This window comes from Periophthalmus magnuspinnatus, chromosome 13 (assembly GCF_009829125.3).
Source record: "Periophthalmus magnuspinnatus isolate fPerMag1 chromosome 13, fPerMag1.2.pri, whole genome shotgun sequence".
Lineage (NCBI taxonomy): Eukaryota > Metazoa > Chordata > Actinopteri > Gobiiformes > Gobiidae > Periophthalmus > Periophthalmus magnuspinnatus.
The window spans coordinates 6,417,035-6,434,075 of NC_047138.1; the positions used below are offsets into that span (position 1 = coordinate 6,417,035).

Sequence of the window (17,041 nt, forward strand, 5' to 3'; positions counted from 1 at the left end):
TTTACAAGCTTAACTGCCACCGTCTGCTATTTAGCACGTTCTATTGGTTTGGACCACCATGCCAACCCCATCAAGTCTAACTTTGATTCCTTTTCTTCTCTCTCCTGCTGATGGGAATCCAGCTTCAGTTCAATTTATACAACCACATCAATCTAAATTATATAAGTGCTAACACTCAGAGGTCTAAAACTGTACACCTTTAGTGGTTTGTCAATGAATCACCACAATTTGTATTAGTCAACTAATCATTCTCCTCAACTTGAAAATTTATATATATATATATATATATTTATAAACTGGTCAGGTTTAAAGAGCTGAAACTATGTCAATAAATAAAAGCCAGGCCAAAACCACAGCCCAACATCCACACCAAACACTAATCAATTCTTCCTGGGCCCATTACAGACCGTTTCTCAAAAATCATAAAATCAGACCATTCCTTCAGCAAACAGACAGAGACATGCAAACAAACCATTGAAAGAAGACATCTTTTCTTTGGCAAATATGTTTAACCAAACAACAATGCACTTGTTACTAGTAATACATTTGACCTTCATCTTACATATAGCCTTTTGGCTATACACATATTTTCCATATACTTCCCAATCTAATCCTTCCTTTTTCATCTGCCTACATTGTCTGTGTCTTGAAGCCACACATGTATCCAGCCATTTAGTTAAATTCCTCATTTCCTGTTTGGGGTGTGTATCAGATTCCTTGTTCCTGTGGCCATGACACATCGAACATCTGAGTGGCACTAATTCTAGCAAAGACAGAATTTTAAAAATTGTGACGGGCTAAAACTATATTTAAACATACCATTCTCTTATAAAAACAAAAAAAGCTAAAGAAAAAAAAAAGAAAATCTGAAAATAAATGCTAATAAGATGAGATGAGTCCATACAAAACAATACTTAATTGTTGAACTGTTAATGTAAGTATCTTGGCTGCTTTTACTTTTGGTAATTACATTTATAATTATTCTAATTGTATGGTAAGTCATTTTCTAAATTTCCTTTTAATGATGCTGTGGTGCCACTCAACAAGGTTTGTTGCCCAATAAAACAGTGTCCAAATGGGCTTTTCCACAGTTAGCGTTTGTATCCTAATAAGCAAATCATTGTATTAGCTGTACATAGTGGTACAACACAACTAAGATACTGAAAGTCACTTTTAAATAATGGCAAGGTATATAGGGTGAATCCATGTCTTTTGGTTCGCAGGGTAATTACCACTCATGGTAATACCCTTTAATAAGATTAGATTTAGTTAGTTTATGTTTCTTGCTCTGATTTGGGGCTGAATGTTTATTCTAGCAATAGTTCTGGTTACACAGTATCCTGAGATAAAACAGGCATAGAATAATTACCTACTTTAGTCATGCTTCAGATTCTAGCTGAAATGTATGCAGGGATGAGATGGATTAACAAGTTAAATGATAAATAACATCTTTCTACAACTAGAATCTACTATTTGTTGCATATTCATTGTATGTGTTCTTTTTGCATGCCATGAGACTAACTCCACATATTTCATTGGTAACAGCTCAGTAACAGAAATAAACAGACACAAAACAAAATATAAACACAATTACTTATAACTCTGCCCAAGCCCCCTGTATCCAGGGAAGTAGCTGGTCCAAGGAACACATGAGAGTTTTAATGTGGAAAGGTAAATGTAGTAGACGTGTTCAACAGGTATGCAACACGTTCTGTTTTCCACTTACAAATCGTTTCCAACTCTTTACTGTGTAGCACAAAAAGTGTGTGTACTAACCAGCCATATTATTAGGTAAACATGTTCTAAAGTTTCTAACTATGAATGTGTAATCAAATATGTGAATATGTGTAGTGTTGCAATTCCCATCATTCAAGTATTTTCACCACAGTATTGCAAACCTTAAATTTTCTCAGTATGATCTTATAGATCAACACTAATTTCAGTGTAGATTTTTAAAAAATGTATTGGATAAATTTTGTGAAGCCCTGTGAAACAGCTGTTACAATTTTGAGCTCTACAAAAATACAATGAAGTGAACAATATGGAAACTAATATTATCACCCACATGTTTCTTTATATTTACTAGGATCAGCAGGAGATTACACGGACAAGGATGGATAACTTCAATAATGTAATAATTGCAAATCACAGACTATTCTAGCAACAATTCTTCCTACCTAGCAGGTCTTGTTAGGCAAGACAATGAAAAAGAAATTCTTCTTCAACTGATCTTTGATTCAGCGAAAAGTGCTTCGATGTTAGGAAAACATATGGTTTGAATAAGTGTGCCCCCCACAGTTCCCCTTAAGCCAAACTCTCATTAGTGAATTATGTGGACAGGGCTGAGGAGAGGTAGAGCACGACTCATGCTACAAAATATTGGCAAAATCCAGACAGTTAAAGGGGAGGAGCTTTAAAGGGGGTGTTCACCTTCACTGCACAACACAACAGGATAATAAATAGTTAGGAAGTCGGCAATAGGCCCATATTACATACATTTACTTCATACTGACTAGGCCTCATCATTCAATAGCTCCCAGCCCAGGAATGTCACTCACTTCTCCCCTTGACCTTTATTGCTCCCTTACTTTAGTTGCTCATATATCTCCATGCTTGTGCATTTGTGTATGTTCAAACTTTCTCAGGACCTCTTCCAAAGCCCACGCTCATGCACTATGTATGGACCCAAGAGAACAGCTATTTCTCTCCAGTACTTGTCCTCCCACAATGTCTCTCCCACTCACTGTCTGCGTTTACACTTTCTTATTGGGTTGTTGTACCAGTCTAAATTAGTTATGGCTCAGATAAGATAAACTAGAGAGGGGAAAGTGAACTCACACTTGGGGTTAATTTTTGCTCAACACAGATGCCATGAGTCACTGGGCTGTGCGACCTCTTACTTCATATGAGTCAGAGCAGCAGGCTGGACAGTCTCCTTTGTGTCACACTCGACTTCGAAATGTCTCTTAATCTGAAAAACCTCAGGCACAAACAATCACCCACTCAACCACAATATTGCTATTTTAAGGCTTGATGAACTTGTATTGTATGGTATAACTTGTATTTTGTCTGACTTTGATTTTTTGAAAGCTATTTGTCAGAAGATTAAGTGATTTGGGAGGTTTCTGGTATTTCTTTTCAGAAAGATCCATGAGGTAGGCACACCTTGTCCCAGATCATGTAAAGATGTGCTAATTGACATAACTGTGGTCTTAACAGTATTCTGTGGTTGGTTAGTACTTACTGTGCACCCTCCACCCCAAGGCATCTGTAGAACATAACACACACTTCAACCATAATGTTACTACAGTAGAACAAACGGCATATTAAATAATTAATGCGCCAGAAAAGATGCTACTCATTTTGTCATCTCATAGTATCATTCTAAAAGTTCTCTCAAATAATTCAAAACAAAGTTCTAGTAGTCTTGCTAAACAGAGAATAGGCTGACACCTAGTGGTTGTCTAATGATAACACTCTAAATTTTGCTTTGAAATTATAATAAGTTTCCCAAGCATTTATATGGATCCTTTTTTTTTTTTTTTTTTACATATAAGTTTTATATTGAATTCATGTATTCCTTCATGTGCCTAAATGATCTAAATTTCTTTACTTACGACCAGAAACTCCTCCAGACTACAGCAGCAGCAAATCACTCGTCTTCTCTATAACTGCAGGTTATTGTACTTATCTTAGGCATAGGATGAATCAAGAATGACGAGATAATTTAACATCTTGAGGTGCTGAATGGTGCTGAAGAAAACTGAGTTTACGACGTTTTGCGACAATTTGGTCAATGGTGGGCACATCGAAAAACTGTAGTGACAAGAAGATGGCGGAGGGAAGTAATGATGCTGAGCTACTCAAGGAGAAGGCGAATAAGTACTTCAAAGGTAATAATACTTCTTTGACACTACACTGTTTCATGTCAGGCTTTTGTAACTAACCAAGGTGGTGCAATTAAGAATGATGGTTTATTATTACAGCTGGAGACATAGGCTGATGAATAGCTAAGCTACAGCGTGCTAGCCGCGCACCTTATTCATTCAGTCTGTGAAGTGAGCGGTGCCCGGCTTAAGCTAACGCCGATTAGCGGCATGTCTGCTTCATCATGGAGCATCAGCACATGCTGTCACGCCTTAGTATAACTGTCTGCTAAGACATTTACAATAGATTTAAAATCGCGAGATAATCACATATTTTACCCTTGGGTCAGTTTGTGCTGTGTCGTATTTCCATCCAACCCAGCGTTTTGTTGCCTCTTGTTTCCTGGTTTTGTCCATGTTGCTGTCACTTTGAGGAGCATCAACTTAGATTAGTGATGATATGAAGAGAGCAAACGATTAACTTTAAATGTAGGCGACAATAAAACCAGGCCTTAATATATGTGTGATATTTCATATTATTTAAATCCATTCAGGAAGTAAAGATACAGACATGTTTTCATTGCATTTAACCATAGTATTATAATTTGTTAATATAAATACAAGTATAGGTATTTCTAACAATAATTTTCACTTGTTAACTAATAAGTTAGTTAATTAATTATGCACTATAACATAATGTATTCAGACCATGACAAAGTGTCAATAAACCCAAGGCCAGAATATAAACTGTTTTAAGTGTGGTTTTGTCAACCTGTTATCCAGAGATTCTTTGTTTTTTTAATTGTGTATTAAAATTTTCATTTCATTTTTACAGAGAAAGACTATGAAAATGCTATCAAGTATTACACAGAGGCTTTGGAGCTCAATCCATCCAATGCCATCTACTACAGCAATCGAAGTTTGGCATACCTACGCACAGAGTGCTATGGCTATGCCTTGGCCGATGCCACAAAGGCCCTGGAGATAGACAAAAACTATATAAAGGGATACTACAGGCGTGCCACGTCCAACATGGCCCTAGGAAAGTTCAAGGCTGCACTCAAAGACTATGAAACGGTAAGAACAGACTAGAACAGACTAGTCCTTTCAACTGACATTTGGACTGATTGCCATTTTACATAACAATAACCTTTAAAGTAAAAATGTAATTGTTTAAAAACTATTAAACTTAGTGAAATGTCCTTTTATTACAATAGAAAATAATAGAAAATTAGGTAAGTTGTTTAATTGAATATTTTTGTGTAGAACTTGTATTCTGTTGTTATTAACTATCAGTAGCAGTTGACTAATATTCTCCTTGTAAGGTTGTGAGAGTCCGACCAAATGACAAAGATGCAAGAATGAAGTACCAGGAATGTAAAAAAATTGTAAACCAAAAGGCATTTGAAAGAGCCATTGCCAGTGACGAGACCAAAAAATCAGTGGTTGATTCTCTGGATATTGAAAATATGAGTAAGTTGTAATGTAACTGTCATTGTATTCATATGCATGTCTGAAATTATTGTAATACAGTAAAACATCTGTTATTAACTTGAAAATGCATGTTGCTGTTGCAGCTATTGAGGATGACTATGTGGGTCCCAAACTTGAAGATGGAAAAGTCACTTTGACGTTCATGAAAGAGATGATGGAATGGTTCAAAGATCAGAAGAAACTCCATAGAAAGTGTGCATATCAGGTAAGATTGTAGTTTTCATTATTTATTGAACTTTTTCCTATAATATTGTATAATCTTGCTCCCTCCTACCCCTACTAAGTTAAAAACACTGTTTCAGATTTTGGTGCAAGTCAAAGATGTTTTGTCAAAGCTACCAAGTCTTGTTGAAATCACATTAAAAGAGGTAACTTTAATTAAAAGTGATATTTTCTTGTATTGACCTTATACCGAAACATGTATTCATGCTATTATTTCATGTACATCTTCACAGTCCGATAAAATAACCATTTGTGGTGACACCCATGGGCAATACTATGATCTTCTCAACATCTTCACACTGAATGGTTTGCCTTCAGAGACCAACCCATACGTATCCTTTTTAGTATGGTCTTTGTATTGTGTCTAGATATAGTGCTGTGCATAAACGAAAAAATCAAACTTGTGCCTTAACCACAAACTGCAGCTGTTCAATGGTGACTTTGTAGATCGCGGATCTTTTTCATTGGAAGTCATTTTAACACTTTTTGGCTTTAAGCTCCTCTATCCTGACAACTTCCACTTGCTGAGAGGTGAGAGCTGTTGTCTTGTTTCCATATTATTCTACATAAGGAGACAATGAACAAACTTAACATTAAAAACTATTTTGCCCTGTAGGTAACCATGAGACAGACAACATGAACCAAATGTATGGTTTTGAAGGCGAGGTCAAAGCCAAGTACACAGCCCAGATGTTTCAGCTGTTTAGTGAGGTCTTCCAATGGCTGCCTCTTGCACAGTGCATCAACAACAAAGTATTGGTAAGCACCAGGATTCAGATGTCTCCCTATTATTATAATTATTATTTTATGTATTACCTTCTTGTGAGGTGTTTGAAATGGGCATTTTATTATTGGGTTAGTTTTCCTTGGAAATATACATTTGTACCTTTTTTTTCCCCTGAAAAACGCCACAACAAAATTTGTCAATACTTTTTGAAATTATGAGAAAAACCATGAAGACTTTGATACTAATTTGTATACAGCAAAATAACAACTTAATATTGTACTAATATACTTAAAATTTTTGTAGGTAATGCACGGAGGACTCTTCAGTGAAGATGGGGTAACATTGGAAAATATAAGGAAAATTGACAGAAACAGACAGCCTCCAGATTCAGGTAACTGTTGGGACAGTTATTAGTTTTTAGGTTGTTAGTACAGAAAACAAGATTGTATTATTATTATTACATTCTCCCACAGGACCCATGTGTGACCTCCTTTGGTCCGACCCACAACCACAGGTACAAATCCCAAAGTCAACATTATAGGAATAGGATTTTGATGTATTTTTAATGAAAATATTTTTGCACTCTTACTTGTGGTTTGTGTAGAATGGCCGGTCAATCAGTAAACGGGGAGTCAGCTGTCAGTTTGGACCAGATGTAACTGAGCGCTTCCTGGAACAAAACAAGTTGGACTACATTGTCCGTAGTCATGAAGTGAAGGCTGAGGGCTACGAAGTCACTCACTCAGGAAAGTGCATCACCGTGTTTTCAGCACCCAACTACTGGTGGGTAAAAACATTTTCTCAATGTGTTGACTGGACTGCATACCTAAGCAATTCCTTTGTGTTTTCCAGTGATCAGATGGGAAACAAAGGAGCTTATATTCATCTCAGGGGATCTGATCTGAAGCCAGAATTTCACCAGTTCACTGCTGTGGTTCGTGTCCTTTTGTTTTTACTTCTTACTCATTCATTGTATTCAGGTCTATTTGCGTGTGATTTGTATTATAGACATCCTTTTATATTATATATTATGCATTTAGTTCAATGTACTAACTTTCACAAATGATTTCCTTACAGCCTCATCCGAATGTCAAGCCCATGGCATACGCTAACACATTAATGCAGTTGGGGATGATGTAGTTCTCCTTCCGTTATCAACCATCCCAGCCACTTCACTCCCTCCAGTGCCCAGAAATACTGTTGTTCTAGCTGGGACTATGAGATACCTGTTTCTGCTGAATGGATACTAGATGTATGCACAAATAGTGATTCATAGGGAAGCAATCTCTTAGCCCAGCTCAGTTGGTATGTTCTTTTATATTATTGGTTACAACCGGAAATAATAAAAAAAAGATCTCCTGTTGCTCATGTCCATTAGTAGGTAAATGAACCAGCCGTCATGTACCAAAGATCTGAGTTGAAAATGATTGTTTGGTTTTAGCAGGGGTGGCTGAAGCCTAGAATACTAATTCCAGACTGTTTAAATATGGTTAAGAGCAAGCAGCATGCCACTTGTGTTCAAATACAAACCATCCTACAGTATGTGACTTATTTTGCTGTTAGCATTTATTATCATGTTTGAAGATACTCTACAAGTCAGTCAAAATGGTTCCACTTGAGGTGCTGTCCGCCATTAATGGTGTTACTGGGTGAGCTTTGTAGCTGGTAATGATTTGCACTGCTGCATTGTTTCCTCATTGGGAAGGTACTGCTGCTCTTCATAATTCCATCATTATACATAATTGTGCCACTCACCAGGCAGCTCCCGCACAGTCTATTCTGTAAACTAGTTTTAGTCTAGCAAACACTGATGGCAATCCAGCCAACAATACATGTTTGATTACTGGTTATTTAGCTCACATGTGGATTTTGTCAGTACACAAACGTCCAAAATGCAACCCTGTCTTGAAACGCACAGCTGTATTGTCCATTGGCCCTCTTTTTAGATTAATATACACTGTTGTGTATGTGTATATATATATACTGTATCATTTAAAGATTCTGTGTAATGTTTCGGGAAAATTATTGAATAAAAAATACGTCTAGAGATTTTAGAGACGCAGCCTTTATTTGTTGTAGATCTGTTTTCGTATCAACCATTTATGAGAAAAGTGGTAATATTTCATTTAACTTTTATATAGCCAAAATATACAATTACTATTCAGACTGCTTTTTAGCGCATTGATAAGTTTTTTAGCTTTTAGTACACGTGACGTCGTTTTGTTTTGCTCGGCACGTCGCACGGATGTGACGTCACTACTATGAACAGCTGATTGTATTACGTCAACTATGCGCCGCTATTTGACAACACAGCACGAGTTTCACCCATGGTTTCACCTTGTTGAGAAAGATTTGTCCCAGACTCTTAACTTTATCTAGAGTTATCCGACATGCCTAAAAACTGTTCGGTACCACACTGCAAGACAACGCCTGGCAATAAAAAGAACTTCTATAAGTAAGTAGGCTACTAACTTTTCTTCTTTTCCTCTTGAGCAACATACGAAGCCTACGATTGGCTTAGTGTCTCCTTTACGATATCAAGGGAAGCATAGATATATATTACATAACTTGTATTTGTGGTATATTATGTCCAAACGCTTTTTTAAAAATGATCATATTTGACCTTATTTACTAATAGAAAAGTTATGGGTAGACATTACAGAAGATATTTCCAAATGAGTAGCATGAGATCAGTGTATAGGTTAACAAAATGTAACTTAATAGTTGACAGCCTTAAATTTGTTGTTAGGTTTCCTCTTCATGACCCTGAACGACTTCATCTGTGGCTGAGGAATATGGGTAAAAACAACTGGACACCCTCTCGACATCAGTACATTTGCCATAAACATTTTGCACCTTCAAATTTTAAAGTTTGCTGGGGTGTTCGCTACCTGAAGAACACGGCGGTACCTACACTATTCCAGGTAAATGCCTGGATCGATGCTTGTTTCCTGTTACAAAAAAATAAAAATAAAAAATGTATTTGGCATTCAACCCAGTAGGCTCCTTGTACAGTCTTGAATACAAAAAAAAATAACTATTGTTTTCTTTTGTCGTAGAAAGTAAAGTTGCAGAGGAAAAGTGAAAGACAGGCTAAGTGGCGTTGGACAAACAATAATCAAAGCATAAAGACGCTGAGATGTGTCACTGAGACTGCTGATGAGCAAGTTGAAAGCGGTCTACAATTGGATTTCAGTGATTTGGCACAGATCTATGAAGATCAAGACTCTTCTCAGACAGAAATGAATCCGCTGGCATTCAAAGACCAACCAACGTCATTACATAAAATTGAAGATTTTAGTATAGTTGGAGACTGCAACGAAATGGTACTCCTATCTGAAAATCAAGAAGATGCACATGGCTTGACCACTTCTGGAGTAACAGATGAACACAGAGAGGGAATGGAGGATATAACCTGCGCCATAGTGGATTTTTCTAAAGTTTATGAAGTTGATCAAACTGCTGACGTTGCCTACTTTGAGATCATACCCAATCTAATTTCCACACTTCCACACTTGACATTTATACCAGAAACTGTTCTGTCACCAGCTTTAAGCTCTCAGCCTATTGCCTCGACTGTGCCAATAGTGTCTAAGTACACTCAGAGTTCAAAGGTTGTAAAGAGTCCTGACTTGGAGGAGGAGGAAGAGGAGGATGACGTCAGGTTGGATAGTTGCAGCTTTGAACACCAACAAGTGGAGCACTGGTCAGTAAAACTTAAATAATAAAATACAGATTATACCGTCTAAATAATATATTTTCAACTATCTAGCATAACATTAGTGAGAGAAGTTCATTACCAATATATTCTGTTGGTTAAAGCAAATTTATTAGAAGCAGATGAGATGTTAAACTCCAATTCTGAAGTTGTGGTTCTTATGGAAAGGGTTTAAAATGCAGAATACATTACAGTGGCAACATATTGGCCTCAGTAATTGGTCATAATGGTTTGCCTAATTGGTATATCTTGTATATTGTCAATAAAATAATATTTCTAAATTTTAACAGTTACCATAAAAACAGTGTGAGCAAGGAGCAGCTGCAGGCTACTGTGGTAGAGTTGCAGAGAAAAATGAAGCTCCTGCAGCAGCGTCACTGCACACATCTGGAGAAATTGGAGGAACTGGAGAGGACCGTGGGTCAGCTGAGGCAGAGCAAGCTTCTATATGAGGAGCGGTTGCAGCGTCTCGAGAGGGTAAACATGAATAATTATGACAGTCAAAAGCTTTGAATGCCATAATAGAGTCATATCACATAAACTTACCTAAAGTATATGCTTGTTTTAGGCCTACTTCCAAGCAGATGTAACTATTACAGATCCTGAACAGATTGTGACCATCATCTATGAAGAGGAAAATCCTGAGTATTTCTGCACAAACCTTCTAAATGAAAAGCTTTGAGACCACTCTGTTTTCTACTGTGCCAAAATCCAAACAAGATTAACAAATGCTTCTAGATTTTTTTTATTTTCTTTAACTTCATAAAATTAAGTGCAATGGCTATTTTGGTACATTTTATGTTTTGGTTAAATTCAAATGTATGTGAAAATAAAAGACCAGCCAGTACTTATTTGCTTGATTTATAAAACCAATAATTAACAAAACACAACCAACATAGACATGACATTCCCTGACTGCTGTGTGTGCAAGACGTTTGACTAAATAATATGAACATGCAATACTGACCTACTGCTAATTATATAATGAGAAAATAAAAGCTACCATGAATTTAAGCATAATACACCTTTAAAGTAAACTCTATCTGTGTCTTCTGTTCTGTGTGATTATATATGTATATATATAAAATTATAGTTCGGGTGGAGGTGACATTCACACATGATGCAGCAGAGCCTGTAAAATTATCATACAGCAAAATGCATTTTAAAGCTTTAATAACAAAACTTAATAGAAAGTACTATGTTTTATTTTTTATTATTTTTTTATTTTTTTGTAGCCCTATAGCACGTTGCATGGCAAATGGAAAATGACTTAGAGGCACTAGCTGTATGGGTGCAACAAGTAGCTACTGTAAACGACATTTCCGAATATGGACACAAGGTGGCTGTGTTAAAGAAGGGTCAGTGTGGACCTCTAGTGTTTAACGAAACTTGACGGTACCGTAGGACCATACCATTATTTTCATGCTGAGATTCCACCTGACAAAGGATACCATCTTGTACTGTTGTATAGGCCTACGTCTTAGGCCTACCCCTGATACCACAAGATGGTAGTCTAAAAGTGAATTTATAGCTGTAGGACTACTAGCGATAGAGATCTATATAAATTTATCTTACAAAAACAGTAGGTCTACACTTGATTATGAAGTAGGATACCAGAAGCAAAATCTAAGCCAAATGGCAATTTTCTCCGTGGCACTGATGTCCATAAACCGCACAAAGTCTCCCTCACCATCTCTGGCCCTTCAGATTTTTCAAGCAGGAATGCTGAGCAAGTATCTGTTCGCACCACAGCCTGTAGTCTGTGTGGTGGGATCCAGCCCCCCTCTCTGATTCAGGCAACCAATCTGCAGACCCCTCACAATCCCAAGTTTCGGTCACATGATCACCATTTGTCAGCGCTATCAGACCATGATTAGAAATTTGGACCGATCTAATATTTTTATACATGAATGCGACATTTTACATATCATGCATCTTAGTAGCACGTTATTGGATATCATAACATATTAATGCATAGCCTATATGTAAAATGGTCAGTAGTTTAACAAAGGCCAGACTGCCTTAGGGTTGTTTAACCAATCATTGGAACAACCACAGGAAAATGCAGATCAGTGGGACCATGCTCCATCATGCCTGTCTGAGAACAAGGACTTTAGAAAGTTTGTTTATGCCCAAAACCTTTCTGAGTGTGCAAGAGCAGTTTCAAACGATAACAGTAACAACAGTGATGTTACAAAGTAAACGTTTTACTGGTTACATTTTCTTTCACCCCTGGTAAAAAGAAAAGTATCTACAAACACAATGTTGGCAAGACCATGGAAAGACTATTTTACCCATGGCACATACTTTATGCAATCAGATTCAGTCATCCAATTGAAACTTCACTATATATTTTGTATCTAGAGATGTGATATTTAAAATATAATGAAATGAATAATCTATAAGCCAAGCATAACTAATACTTCCTGTAAGACACTGATGACTCACACCTGTGCTGTAACCGATCCTGTGGCTAATTGGTGGGAGCAGATGTGGTTAAATTGTGAGCCTGCGGTCAGGTGGCACCTGGCGTTAGGTGACAGGATAATCTTTCAAAGGTGCTGGGTGCATTGCACACGCGTCATTTTAGTGACTGACCATTGCATGAGTACGCCCTTCCAGGTAAAACATGTAATTTGTGGGATGGACAAAGATACAAAACACTTTTGTGACAAAAAGACATTTATTAAAAAAGACAAAAAATGTTTACAACAAATACATGCACACAGGAGCGCCTTCCCTTCTTGAGGGAACACAAAGCTCTGGGGCTGCTATTGTCTACAATGACCTTTAAAGATATTCCTTAACAGTATTTACAAGATGCAAACAGAAATATTGAATTTGTTCCATCTAAACATTATCCAAAAATGCAATTTGATGTAAAAATATTTACTGGCAACCAAATATAAAAGTAACTGATGGTATTTAAAATTAGTGCATGACCTTATCACAAAAACACATGTTCAGGCTTGTGTCATTTGTTACTATTTTTATCAAGGAAAATTTTTTCATAAATACAGAACAAGAAAGTTTGGACATTATCATCCTTCAGAGTGGAGTCTTTGTTAATTTTCAATCAGAGATCACATTTAAACAGTGTCTTTTGTATGTGTTCCATTTTACACATAGTCTTTCCTTCCTAAAGCTGCTCCCCCTGCGGACCGAGGTATCGAGTAGGCCATACGGGACGGGTTGTATCTGGTCTCTCGTGGTGGGCAAGAGCAGCAGAGGAGTCCCCCTCCCAGGATTAGGAGTGCAGCTGCTGCCCACCCAATATACAGCGCAGCTCCTAGCTCTCTTCTCTGAGCATCCGTCAGTAGAGGGTTGTAGAAGTCCCTGATGATGGTGTTAGCTGACCAGCACACTGGGATGAGCTGCATGACACCTGAGACAATGAAAAACACTCCAGAAATAATCATAACTTTGGCCTTGGATGCCTCGTCATCAATGCAGTTGGTACATTTGGCTCCAGCAATGGCAATGAGCACAGCTAAGATGGCCAGGAGGATTGAGATCACCGTGAGCGCCCGGGCAGCCTGCAGGTCCTGAGACAATGCCAGCAAGGAGTCGTGCACCTTACACTGCATCTGTCCTGTGCTTTGGACCACACAGTTCATCCACAGACCCTCCCATATGATCTGCGCTGTCACTATGTTACTGCCAATGAAGGCAGTAACCCTCCACATGGGAAGAGCACAAGCAACAATGGCAATAATCCATCCCAAAATGCACAAAGAAATGCCAATCAGCTCCAGACCTATTGACATCCTGGACAGCAATCTTCCTCTTGTAGTCCTAAATCAGCTTGACACCTGTGAGAGGGATGTTGCCTGGACCACAGTATCCACCGTTTATAAGGCAGGGCAGGTGCAGAGGAGGAGCCCACAGCAGCTGACTTCAGCTCAGGGAGGAAGGCCCTACCGAGTTGTGAAGACAACTATCAGTTTACAGGCTACTCTCATAATAAGCCTGTCCACAAAGAGGCCTTTGACAGATCAACGGTGATGAAGGCACCCAGTGTTTTACACCTGTATTTAGGTGCCAACACTGATTATAACTGTCTCATTGTGTTTTAAATGTAACCTAAATGATCTATAGCGCATGTCATTGTGGTCATCCCCAGAGATGTGGGTCACAGGAAAGGACTAAGTAAGTTTAGTTTTAATAGAAACTGTTTTGACTTTCACTCACCAGGAGTACTGCCTTTGATGGTATTTAATGAGTTGGTTTGTCTGCAGAATGCCCTTGAATATTTGGAAGGATGAGGCCATCTCTCAAGACACCTCCCCCTCAGCACTCAGTGACCTCGAGCTGATAACCCAGTCTCCCTGCTCCATGAAACAGACCCATTGTTTAGTGTTGTGGCCGAGCACACAAAGTAGTGGTTCTTCTCAGATCAGACTGAGCATATGGGAGACAGCCAAGTGAAACATGCATGTACTGGGACTTCCCGTTGTCAGCCTAATGGCACCAATGAAGCAATGAGGAATGTACTTTCAGAGCACTTGTTAATATTTTATCTAAAAAACAACTAGCTAAATATTTCTGTATTTACCAGAACATAAATTGACAAAAAATACAGTTTTCTGTACAAATTTATTGAAAAAGTCAATCCTAAATCTAACATTTGTTAACTTGAGAAACACTGATGCTATAAAAACAAATACTTCTGAAGACACAAAATAAAAGCGTATGTTGCACAGTTTTTTCTGTAAAAATATTGACAGCAAGAACAAAAAAAGCATAAATACAATGGTTTTAAGAAAAAAAAGTCTAAACTAGAGTATAGAGTACAAAATATTTTCTCTTCTTTTTCCTCTTTGTGTTCATTGCAGTCTAATGTTACCAAGCCCCTTTTAATCACACATAGTCTCTCCTTTCAGGATAACTCGGGGCCACTGACCGTGTTTGAGAGTACACTACTTTGGACGGAGGCCCGTACCTCTTTTCAGTCTGTGGTGGGCAGCTGGAGCACAGGATGATCCCACCAATCAGCAGGAAGGCAGTGGCACCCCATCCCAAATACAGCGCTGCTCCTATCTCCCTCTTCTGCGCCTCAGGTATCACTGGGTTATAGAACTCCATGATGATTGTATGTGCCGACCAAGACACTGGAATCAGCTCCATCAGAGAGGCTATGATGAAGCAAGCTCCTGCTGCTATCATCACTCTAGCTTTAGACGCCTCTTCGTCCACGCAGTTAGTGCACTTGGCCCCCATTATAGACACCATCACACCTACAATGCCCAGAAGTATGGCGATGATAGTGAGGGCACGGGCAGCCTGGAGGTCCCCACTCAAAGCCAACATGGAGTCATGGACTTTGCACTGCATCTGACCAGTGCTCTGAACCACACAGTTCATCCAGATACCCTCCCATGTGATCTGAGCAGTCACTATGTTCACCCCGATGAATGCGGATACCCTCCACATGGGTAAAGCACAAGAGACAATGGCAGAGATCCAGCCGAAAACAGCCAGGGTAACGCCAAGAATCTCAAGTCCAGCAGAAGGCATGATGAAGACCAATGTTGTCCTTTGGAGAGCTTGTATGGCATTTCCTGATTATTGTACTATCTCCAGCTAATATAAGCAGTCGTTTACCACAAAGCTGAGGGTGGAGTCGCTTGGTTATTGGCCAGGATGACTTCAAATTATCTTCTGTTGAAGCTGATTTGGCCATCATGTTAGGCATGTTAGCGACACTGGTTTAATGATTGATCTTGCTTGAGCCCTGGTAGCTCACACACCTGTTTGGGTGAAAGAAGAACAAACAGGGAGGCAGTATCTGAGGTCAGTGTTGGTTAAAACCTAACGTACCGCACAAAGAATAGTGAATGATTGAAAAGAAAGGAAACAGTAAAAGACATCTGTAGGCTAGCCCTATATCTGTAATAATCACAAACGTTAAGAGGTGAAAATCAAGTTTTAATTAAGTTGAACTCTCAAAAATTACAGTTTAGAAAATATAAGTTTATGCAATTGGAAAAAAATCCTATTTTAATTCATGCAGAATGTGAGTTTTGCTATTTTGTATGCAGTTCTAATGCTGAAATATTGTAAAACTCCTAATAAAGTTAATTTGCTACTTTAGTCAGTGTGCTGTTCTTCTAATAAGCATAGAGTATACTCCCTCTCCTCCTACGTACATTTCTCAAGAAACCAAGAAACTCATGTGTGAAGTTTTCATCTGCATTTTAGTTTAAAAAAACAACAACACTAAAACTGAGAAGATTGGATTTTAAAAATATAGATATGTACAAACCTATTTCTCTCTATTTGAGATCAGACCAGAAACCATTGTACAAAGATGCTTGGTATTGCTGTATAGCCCGTCTTTATCAGGCAGAAGAATGGAATGTCTCTGAAACGTACCTTGTGCCACAGAGTTAATAAACATTGAGAGCTTTGCCTAATATAGCATGAATGCACCTCAACAAATTCTTCAAATAACTGTAACACACTGAGCTAGAAAGCATCTGGGGAAAGTAATGTTTCTTTTCTTTCTGAATGATGTTTAAGTCTGCATGAAATATACCGTGGAGTCAACTATAGGTATAACCATCAACCTAAAGCAAACAATGGGAATTTTGTTAATCTTAATAATATGTAATACTAGACATGCCCTATACAACTTGTTCATTTGGATGTGACGTATGTCACACTGCCTATATCATTTATGGCTTGTCTCTCACATTTGCCACTTAATTATATTTGGTGCTTCTAGTTATTTTTTAGTTTCGGCCCAAGTGACTCCTGAGTAGAAGTATGTGGTCTGCTCTAATGACTCATTGGTTGTGAGTCTTCTCAGCTCTGCTTTGTTAATCCATATGCATAAAGGCAAACATGTCTCCAGGCATGTGCTCACAAGAGACCTTCCAGCTTCCAGTAAGCTCTTATTCAATCATTAACTCTGCAATTCAGCATTTTAGTCTTATTTTTTTACTCATTGTACTTTATTTGAATCCATTGGCTCTGAGTTGAGGTTCTCAGTTTCACTCCACACTTAGAGCT

The 17,041-nt window shown here is 38.1% G+C and overlaps 3 protein-coding genes across 3 annotated transcripts; 2 read left to right on the top strand and 1 right to left on the bottom strand.

The window, feature by feature from the left end:
• Window positions 1–3,745: 3,745 nt before the first annotated feature.
• ppp5c (protein phosphatase 5, catalytic subunit) lies at window positions 3,746–8,363 on the top strand. The gene is made up of 13 exons (XM_033976463.2): window positions 3,746–3,893; window positions 4,702–4,943; window positions 5,192–5,339; window positions 5,444–5,565; window positions 5,663–5,728; window positions 5,816–5,914; window positions 6,008–6,113; window positions 6,199–6,341; window positions 6,613–6,700; window positions 6,783–6,823; window positions 6,914–7,092; window positions 7,162–7,243; window positions 7,387–8,363. Exons 1-13 carry the CDS (start codon window positions 3,797–3,799, stop codon window positions 7,447–7,449), a joined length of 1,476 nt encoding a protein of 491 aa, XP_033832354.1. The 5' UTR covers window positions 3,746–3,796; the 3' UTR covers window positions 7,450–8,363.
• Window positions 8,364–8,513: 150 nt separating this feature from the next.
• On the top strand, window positions 8,514–11,043 carry LOC117380266 (THAP domain-containing protein 5-like). The gene is made up of 5 exons (XM_033977047.2): window positions 8,514–8,764; window positions 9,059–9,233; window positions 9,369–10,015; window positions 10,318–10,504; window positions 10,596–11,043. The coding sequence occupies exons 1-5, from the start codon at window positions 8,700–8,702 to the stop codon at window positions 10,707–10,709; spliced, it is 1,188 nt and encodes a 395-aa protein (XP_033832938.1). The 5' UTR covers window positions 8,514–8,699; the 3' UTR covers window positions 10,710–11,043.
• Window positions 11,044–12,691: 1,648 nt separating this feature from the next.
• On the bottom strand, window positions 12,692–15,721 carry LOC117380561 (claudin-3-like). The gene is made up of 2 exons (XM_055226270.1): window positions 15,057–15,721; window positions 12,692–13,795 (listed from the first exon to the last, which is right to left on the bottom strand). Exons 1-2 carry the CDS (start codon window positions 15,542–15,544, stop codon window positions 13,147–13,149), a joined length of 1,137 nt encoding a protein of 378 aa, XP_055082245.1. The 5' UTR covers window positions 15,545–15,721; the 3' UTR covers window positions 12,692–13,146.
• Window positions 15,722–17,041: the final 1,320 nt, after the last annotated feature.